Here is a 9393-nt window from a genome sequence, read left to right as displayed (position 1 = left end):
ATGCCGATGTCCTCGAAGGATGCTGTCAGGATATTTTTTGACCCGGTCACGCGGTTGAACACTTGCACTTTTTCACAAACTTTTTCGGAGCGATGCGTCTCTCTCGTTTAGAAGTTTTCCCAGAATTCAATTTGCATTATTCGGGCAGCGTGGCCGGGGGGAACTTATACATAAGGGAAGGGGGGGGGGTTACAGTAGATGGGGGCATAACACTGGCGCGGTACGGCCGCGAAGCAATGCTTCGCGCGGGCGCCGCTTCCAACTATGTCTGCTCCTGGTTTCTGCGCCTCTCCTCGATCCTGAGCTTGGCCAAGATCGTGGCGGCAAAGCTGGAGACTCCCTGCCAGTTTTCCTCGCTCCTCAGCATCATCTCTAGAACGAAGTTTCCCACGCTAATGCTAGACCATGACAACGCTCGTCCAGAATCAGAATATGGTGATACAGGTGCTTGTAGCACAACAGTCGAAATAATCAATGTCTAATCTATGTATATCCACGTGGAATGCCAACGGCGTCTCACGGCATAAACTTGAACTAACAAAATTGCTAAATGAAAACCACATCGACGCCATGCTACTGGTTGAAACGCACCTCACAAGCAGATACAAGTTTCCGCCCACGGCGGAACCGGCATCCTTATCAGAGAACGCATCAAACACCACTTCCACCAAAGGTTTGCAACAAATTACTTGCAAGCTACGTCCATAAAAGTGCAGTCAGGTAACGGCAACCTTTGCATTGCTGCTGTCTACTGCCCACCTCTCTTTACAATCTCTGAAGGTCAATTCATGGATTTTTACAACTCTCTTGGAGATCGATTTAAAGCTGCAGGAGATTACAACGCCAAGCATACGCATTGGGGATCCCGCCTCGTGACCCCCAAGGGAAGACAACTGTATAACGCTCTCATCAATGTGAGAAATAAGCTGGACTACGTTTCCCCTGGTAGCCCCACATATTGGCCAGCAGACCCCAGAAAGATACCCGATCTAATTGACTTCGCGGTGACAAAAAACATCCCACGCAATTTAAGAAACGCCAAGGCCCTTCCGGACCTTTCTTCAGATCACTCGCCGCTGTTGATTACCCTCCTTCAAAGCCCAGAAACTACGGATCGCCCCTACAGGCTGACGTCGCACAGAACCAATTGGATGAAATACAAAAAGTATGTGACTTCCCACATTGAGCTAACCCCCCAGCTCAATACTGAAGCCGACATCGACTCCTCCACCTCCGCACTGGAAGAGGTACTTGTGACTGCAGCCAGGATCTCAACACCACAACAGAAGGATGTGCAAAAAATCAAATTCAAAACGAACCAGCAAATTGAACAGCTTATCCAAGAAAAGAGGCGTCTGCGACGGGCGTGGCAAACCAATAGATCGCCATGCTCAAAGCAACGTCTAAATGAAGCCACACGAAAACTAAGCCGGGCCCTGAAGCAAGATGCCGAAAAAGCACAATTAAGATATATTGAAAAACTATCGCCAACCAGCACAAAGCATCCCTTATGGAGAGCCACCGGCTGAAACCATCACCCCGATAAGAAAGTCACCTGGTTGCTGGGCCCGCAGCGACAAAGACAGAGCCGAAACTTTTGCCTCACACCTCCAAGGCGTTTTCCAGCCGAACCCTGCTGCAAATCCATTTGAACTACCGCAAATCCACACTGAAACGGAATCTACTCCAGCATCATTTCGTCCGAACGAGATAACGAAGGTCATCAGGGAACTGAAGCCGAAAAAGGCTCCCGGCGATGACCTAATAACTCAAAAAATGATAATTGAACTTCCGAATTGTGCTATTGAGGTCATCTGTAAAATCTTCAATGGGATCATAAGTCTCGGCCATTACCCAACAAAATGGAAAAAATCTATAATTATAATGATACCGAAGCCCGGAAAAGACCACACGATTCCGTCATCTTACCGACCAATAAGTCTACTATCATGCTTGTCCAAGTTATTTGAAAAATGCCTACTAAAGCGCATAATTCCGTATCTGGGAGCTCACAACATCATCCCAGCCCATCAATTTGGCTTCAGAGAAAAACATGGAACTATCGAGCAAGTTAACAGAATAACATCAGAAATTCGCACAGCCTTCGAGCATCGAGAATATTGCAGCGCGATATTTCTCGACGTTTCTCAAGCATTCGACCGCGTCTGGCTCAACGGCCTCATGCACAAAATAAAAACACTTTTGCCGGTATACACACACAAATTACTTGAGTCGTATCTCTACAACAGAGTCTTCGCAGTGAGGTGCAACGCAACAACATCCGGCACCTATTCAATCGAAGCTGGAGTCCCACAAGGAAGCGCACTTGGGGCTACCCTATTTGTCCTATACACAGCGGATATCCCCACCAGCGACCAGCTAACATTATCCACTTTCGCTGATGACACTGCGATCCTCAGCCGTTCCAGATGCCCAGTCCGTGCAACAGCCCAGCTCGCCTACAACCTCAAGGTAGTCGAGAAGTGGCTATCTGAACAGCACACTGATCCCCGAAGTCAACGTGGTAACGTACCTGGGCGTCCACCTGGACAGACGCCTAACATGGCGAAGACATATTGAATGCAAGAAACTTCATCTAACACTAAAAGCCAGCAGCCTCCACTGGCTCATAAACTCCCGATCGCCCCTGTGTCTCCACTCCACACTAAAGCCAATATGGACGTATGGCTCCCAGCTCTGGGAGAACGCGTGCAGCACCAATCTAGACATCATACAACGCGCCCAATCAAAAATCCTGAGAACTATCACTGGGGCACCATGGTATATTCGCAATGAACACATCCACAGGGATCTCGGCATTCCAGTTAAGAACAAAATAGAAAAACAAAAAGCCTCGTACAAGGAAAAACTCTCCGCCCATCCAAATCCTTTAGTAAGGGACTTGATAAGAATTTCCAGAAGAAGCCGTCTACTACGTAACGACCATCCAACCCAGCCATTAGTCAGGGCCATTTACCCTGTACCAGTCTCATGACTGCTAGTTAGGTAGTATTGTAAGATTTGATACACTTATTGTTCGTCTCATAAATGAGAAGATTCAATACATAAAAGCAAAACCTAAAATAAAAAAAAACCTTTCCAGCGCTGTCCTGCGATAGCCGTGGAGGCAATGTCCACCACCTTGGTGATAGCGTCGACAGTTGACATGGCCTTCATTAACTCGTACTGGGAGTCTGAAAGGCCGCCTGACGCTACGATGGCTCCCTCCAGCCTCGAGCTAATCAGGTATTCCAGCACCTTGCCGGCCCCGTCTATCAGACATATGGGTCTGAAGGATGCTGGATCATCCCACGGTTTTCCCGGCTTGGGCAGCGGGACGAGTCTCTGCGCTTTCCACCTTGAGGAAAAGAGCCCCTCCCGCATGCATTTCCCGAACAGCACCGCGAATATGTCCGGGCGAAGACAAATTGCTAGCTTAAGCGCCCTTTTGGGAACGCAATACGGGCCTGGCGCCTTCGTCACCTTGATCCTTGCCGTCACCGCCAACATCTCTTCCTCGGAGACGGGCTCGAGCTCATGCAGCGGGTAGGTGCCAGCCTCTGTGGCAAGCTCCGCTTTAGTCATCCTGGGGAATATATGCGCGACTATCTTCTCAAGGCTTTCCGCGTCCAGTGGGGCGCGGTTGTTTGCTCTGCCGACCTTCTTCACAATTATTTTATATGCGTTTCCCCAAGGGTCCGCTGCCTCGCACAGATCAAGGAAGCATTTTCTCTTGCTGCCCTTTATTGCCGCCCTGAGAGCCCTTCTGCACCGATGGTATGTCTCACGCTTTACCAGGTGTGTCTGGAATCCATGCGACCGTTGATATTGACGCCTGGATCTTACGCAGTCCTTGCGTGCCTCTGCTATCTCTTGATTCCACCAATACACCGAGTCGCGGTGCCTAGAGTGGATGGTCCTGGAAGGAATGCACTCCTCGTAGGGCGCTAGCACCTGGCTCATCACCGAGTTGGCCATATCTTCGGTGTCGCCCGTCGCTTCCGCTCTCTGCATCCTTGCCGCGAGTCGACCTTGAAGCGTTTGCGCTGCTGCGCGGGAGGAGGTCCTGCTCCCGCCCTGCTAAAAGTGTGCTCCTGACCTACGTTGAGTAAGGCCACATCTAGCGTTGAGAGCACTTCTAGGAGTGTTCTGCCACGGGCGTTTGTGGTAGCGCTACCCCAGTCAACCGCCCAGGCGTTGAAATCTCCCGCAAGCAGAGTCGGAGAGCGGCCTCTTGCATCAGCAGCGAGCCTGTCCAGGATGACAGCAAACTCGGCCAGCGTGAGGCTAGGGGCGAGGTATATGCTGTAGATCCACCAGCCTCCAGCTTTGGCACGCACGAAACCTTGGTCCGTGAGGACGTTTTCCAACCGGAGGGACGTGTTTCCGTAAACCCGCAAGGCCGTCTTGCCGGAACTATCCACCGCCCAGTCATGGTTGCGACCACCTCTATACGGCTCGCTTAGCACTGCGAGATCGGTACCGCTTTCTGGACCGTTTGCGACAGCAGATCTTGCGCTGCCGCGCAGTGATTCAGATTAATCTGAATCACTTTCATGTTATGTGCTTATGGCCTTCTCTGGATGACGCCGACAGTGGGGAGGAGCGGCTACCGGCCTGTCTCGTGTCCTTCATTTTAAGCTGCTCGCACTTAAAGAAGTTTGCTGGCAATCTGCTGCCTTATGCCCTTCTTTCCCGCAATTAAAGCTGGCCTTGCTTCTGTCCACGGCGCTCCGACACCTGCTGGCCATGTGGCCCGTGTCCTGCAGCACCTGAGTTGAGGCTCCAGCTCCTTAATCCGGCACCTAGTCCATCCAACCTTTACTTTGCCGAGATTGTTGAGAGCGCCTGCCAACCCCGCCGAAACCGTGAAGGTTGCGGCCTGGCTTCCTGAGGCCAAGGCACATATACCTTTAACGGTCACCGAGCTCGGCGGGAGGTTCGCCTGCTTGACTAGCGCATTGTCTAGCTTTTCCTTTGTGGTTAGATCGTCCAGGTCCCATATGCGGTAGGAGACCTGGGGCGTCATTGTGCGGATCGTAGCTCCAGCTCCCAGGGCTTTGCAATCAGTTCATTGATCCCACTGGTTTGGGCCTGCGAGTTGCGCTTAATCTCCAGTAACAACTCTCCTTTAGCTGTCTTTCTGACTCTGGAGACGCTGTCGCCAACTTCTTCCAGGCGTCCTTAGCACGCGTAACCAGACCGAGCACGTCGCTGTAAGACATCTCAGGAGGAGGGCTTATAATCAGTGCATCCTTTCAACGTCTTTTGGACCTCTCACGCCGGCCTGCTCCGGGAAGAACACTCCCTGGATGCTCGTTGGGCGCCTTTCCGTCTCCTCCATTGGTGCTCTCCGCAATCCTCCTAGGGTTCGGTGGTTGTGAGCTACGAGCCATGGGGCGTAAAGGGTCACTACCATGGCCTCGCTTATCCGGTCGAACACGCCTGCTCGGAGAGGTTTGAGCTAATTTTGCGAAGCGCGGAATACAGAATTGAGCTGTCTGGCACCCGCGTTCCGCAGTATCCTCACTCCGGTAAGGCCCCCCACCTCCGTGCGGCGCATCAATGCTTCTTAAAGCTCCTTGAGCCTAGCGAAGGCATTCTTCATAACCTGATTAATGCTCCGCACCTTCTGCTCGTTAACCTTCGTAAGCAGGTCTTCGAGGATCACCCCCATCTCCACTAGCTGTGGCTCAGGCCCTGGCGGACTCGGGGAGTCCCTGTTGCGTTTCGCTAAAGGGGTACACGAACTATCCCCTTCAGCGGTCCCGCCAAGGGCTGGGGCAACTGAGGTTTTAGCGACATTTCCTGGCGGGCTACGCTGTAAGCGGGAGCCCTTCTGAAACGCTCTCAGTTCTTCGTCGACACTTGTTGCTTTCGGGTTGACATCGGCCATGTGGGAAACTGAGGAAACTGGTCGCTATAAGGATTCGGGCACAGTTCAATTGGTTGAGACATGAGGAGTACATCTGACTACATGATACCCAGAACGCGCCACAACAGTATTCATGGGACCAAATGAATGGAAATCAGGCCAGGACCATGCTCAATACCTCAATATATACACCATCGGCTCCAAGATGGATGGAGTAGTAGGAGCGGGCATATACTGTTCAGACCCTGAAATGAGGCTGTCGTTTAAGCTACCAAGTTACTGCAGTATATTCCAGGCGGAAGTATTCGCCATCACGAAAGCAGCAGAGCTTGCGCAGAGCATAAACCGTCCACATGAGGCGGTCAATTTGTTCGTAGACAGTCAAGCGGCGATAAGATCCATGCAATCATCATTGGTCAGTTCCAAAAATGTACTGGCTAGCAGGAAGTCACTAGATAGCCTAAGCACGACTAAGTCAGTGTGGATCTACTGGGTTCCCAGCCACCAAGGCATAGACGGTAACGAAACCGCGGACGAACTTGCAAAGGAAAGCGTTGAACTGGCGAGTGAGAGAACAGAAAACGTCCCTATCTCCCTAAGAACGCTCCAAACCGAGCTAGAGAGACGGGCTGACGCAAAAGCAAAAAGTAGGTGTAGGAGTAATTCCGCAACCTGCAGAATATCAAAAATCATGTGCAAATAGCACAACGAGAAACTCACCCCGGAAATGTGATGAATCCGAGGCAATCGAAACCTTGGAGCATCTCATTTGCAAATGTCCGGCCCTAAAGAGGGCATGAATAAGATACCTAGGCTCTCCAGTTCTGGCATCGCTAGAAGATGCCTCCAGAAGGAAGCCATGCGAACTACTTGCCTTTGCAAAAAACACCTGATATTCAAGGATCTCGAAACCCGCCTATATAGTCTCTGGGTCCATCCAGGAGGTTCCCCGGATAACTATGGGCCATATTGGCCTATGTGTGGCCCCTCGAGGGCCGTCCGGTGTAACCTAATCTAACCCAACCTTATCTCCGCTATTTTGCACTTGCATACGGCAGGTGCACAAATATACACACACACGTATTGGTTCCAAAATACGGCACCGGTCAATCAAATAAGACCAGACAAAGAAAATAATTTCTAAATTATTTTTTATAAAATTCCAACTAACAAATTCGGTTAGAAATCCAAATATGCCGCCATATCCGCATTAGTGTGACCGTATTTTCGCTGCTGATCGGTTTTATTAAATTAATTCAAACATTCCCGATTTAAAATCCATACGGAAAAACTACAATTTTCCACTAGTCCGGTTGGTTCCTAAATTCCCAATCCAACTTAGACCTATAAATTATTTTGAAATATATATTTTTAGTACTGGCGATGAATGAGTGGACTGTATTATGTATTTTCTTAGTTTTGTAAGTTTTATTATGATTTAGCGGGTTTACAAAGTTATAAGCGGGTTGCGGGCGGTGAGCGGTTGCGTTACTGTACAAAGCTTAATAAGCGATTTTGCGTGCGGTTGCGGTCAAGTATACAGAAGCAATAGAACTGGCGGCGAACAGCGTGCAGAAAAAGAATAATGCAAATGATCGCGTGATGCGCTAACACATAGACAAAAAGCTGCATTTTCGGCTATGCATGTGAGCTTTAAGCTTTCATAAAGTAAACAATACAGTGATGCGCAATTAACTAGGTGCAATTATATGAAATTAAGAACAAGTAAAGAAGCAATGAAAATGACCTATCTATTTCTCAACATACCGGCCCCCCTAAACGACTGTTCAGTTCAAAGGAAGCACAGCAATTTTCGTAATAGACCGCTTGTAGGTTCCTCTAGCGGTTTTCACTGTGACGACACGGACTCTCTGATCCTGGCCAGGATGCACCTCTACTACTCGTCCCAACAACCACTTGCTTGGCGGTTGATTTGGCTCCTTAAGCACAACCAGCGTGTCCATGGCAATGTCTTGAGCTTCTTGTTGCCCTTTCGTGCGAGCTTGAAGTGTGTTGAGATACTCCAGCGTTTCCAGAACCCTTGGACCTTGGCCTGCAATTGCCTCCATCGCTGCAGTCTGTTGATGTTTACATCCAGGAGAGATGGCTCTGGTACCGAAGTGAGAGGCTGACCTGTTAGAAAATGAGAAGGGGTTAGCGGATTAAGGCTGTGGTCGGTGGGTGCGCCCAAAGGACGAGAGTTCAGAAGTCCTTCAATCTGTATGAGCAGGGTCAAATATACCTCGAATGTTAGTGCACTGCTGCCAACAACTCGTTTCAGATGCAGCTTAATAGATCGCACACCAGTCTCCCAAATGCCTCCGAAATGGGGTGCAGAGGGCGGGATGAAGTGCCAATTAACTTCGTGAGTCGACAAGAAACTCGAAATCTCTTCGATACAGGTCCAGCATAATCCAAACCAGTGTGAAGAAAACAGCGGGCAGGTTGGAGTCGAAACTCTAGTAAATCTGCCATCAGTTGAGAGGCCATGTGTCTTCGCTGCAAGAAGCAAGTTCGCAATTGAAGACAGTTTTGCGGACGAGGTTTCTAGCTCCTAGAATCCAATATCGTTGTCGTAAACTATGAAATGTGTATTCGACACCAGCGTGTAGCAAGGCAGAGTGTTGATATAGAATCAGTGAAGCAGCGATTGGAGATTCCTTAGGCAGAATTATGGGATGTTTTGCGTCATAATTAGCCAGAGAATTGTCTATGCGACCACCAACACGCATTATTCCTTGCTTGTCTAAGAAGGGCGTGTAGCGGATTAACTTGGGCTTCTTTGATAATTGTTGTCCGGTGCTCAACTGAGTGTAGTCCATGCTAAAGAACTCTTTCTAAACGTGCGCAAATATCCTAGATCGTGCATATGGTAGCTCCCACGCTGCTAGGAACGGTTGGAGTGGAGTCCTTCCACGAAAACGATGAACGAAGCGAAAGCAGTAACTGAGTATCCTCAGTAAGCGAGACCATGAGGAGATTTTGTTGATCATACAGTTGAGTAAATTTCCGTCGTCGGAAATATGTAGATTAACTTTGGGTTCGGCCTTTACCTCCAAGCAGGCCTCTTCTTCTGTCGACAAAGCAAACTTAGCCTTAGCGGGTGGCCAAGTTGAGCGTGACTGAGATAGCCAAGCTGGTCCATTCCACCAAATTTGATGATCGACGAGGTCCTTTGGTAGTATACCTCGGGAAGCGCAATCTGCAGGATTATCGTCACTTCGAATATGTTGCCAGCAGCTTCTTGGACAAACTTCTAAAATCTCAGCAGTGCGATTGCAAACATATGTATTCCATGTCCGAGGAGGAGATGATAGCCAATGCAGGACTATTTCGGAGTCTGACCAACAATTGATTCTGGAAATAGGAATAGTTAATGATTGCTTGACCAGGGAAATCAATTTAGAAAGCGTTTAACTCAAGTCGAGGAATGGATATGGGCTTAATAGGTGCGACTCGAGTTTTGGCCATTATCAAGTTGACAGCGTTGACTTTGAAACGACTATAGATGACGGCCG

The 9393-nt window shown here is 49.3% G+C and overlaps 1 protein-coding gene across 1 annotated transcript; it reads right to left on the bottom strand.

The window, feature by feature from the left end:
* Positions 1 to 262: 262 nt before the first annotated feature.
* Positions 263 to 5029, bottom strand: LOC138928007 (uncharacterized). The gene is made up of 4 exons (XM_070283904.1): positions 4773 to 5029; positions 4104 to 4518; positions 3096 to 4008; positions 263 to 372 (listed from the first exon to the last, which is right to left on the bottom strand). The coding sequence occupies exons 1-4, from the start codon at positions 5027 to 5029 to the stop codon at positions 263 to 265; spliced, it is 1695 nt and encodes a 564-aa protein (XP_070140005.1).
* Positions 5030 to 9393: the final 4364 nt, after the last annotated feature.

Source organism: Drosophila kikkawai, chromosome 2R (genome assembly GCF_030179895.1).
Source record: "Drosophila kikkawai strain 14028-0561.14 chromosome 2R, DkikHiC1v2, whole genome shotgun sequence".
NCBI lineage: Eukaryota > Metazoa > Arthropoda > Insecta > Diptera > Drosophilidae > Drosophila > Drosophila kikkawai.
Note: the sequence above shows the minus strand (reverse complement) of the source record. Positions and strands in the feature narration are given on the sequence as shown.

Bases quoted from the DNA above. Each gene is read 5' to 3' on its own strand.
- LOC138928007 (XM_070283904.1), bottom strand. From the start codon at position 5,029: ATGACGCCCCAGGTCTCCTACCGCATATGGGACCTGGACGATCTAACC. The intron at 4,519-4,772 runs GTGCTGCAGGAC...ACTGCGCGGCAG, and splicing joins GAGCTGGAGCCTCAACTCAG to CGCAAGATCTGCTGTCGCAA. The intron at 373-3,095 runs GTTTTTTTTTAT...ACTTCGTTCTAG, and splicing joins CGCAGGACAGCGCTGGAAAG to AGATGATGCTGAGGAGCGAG.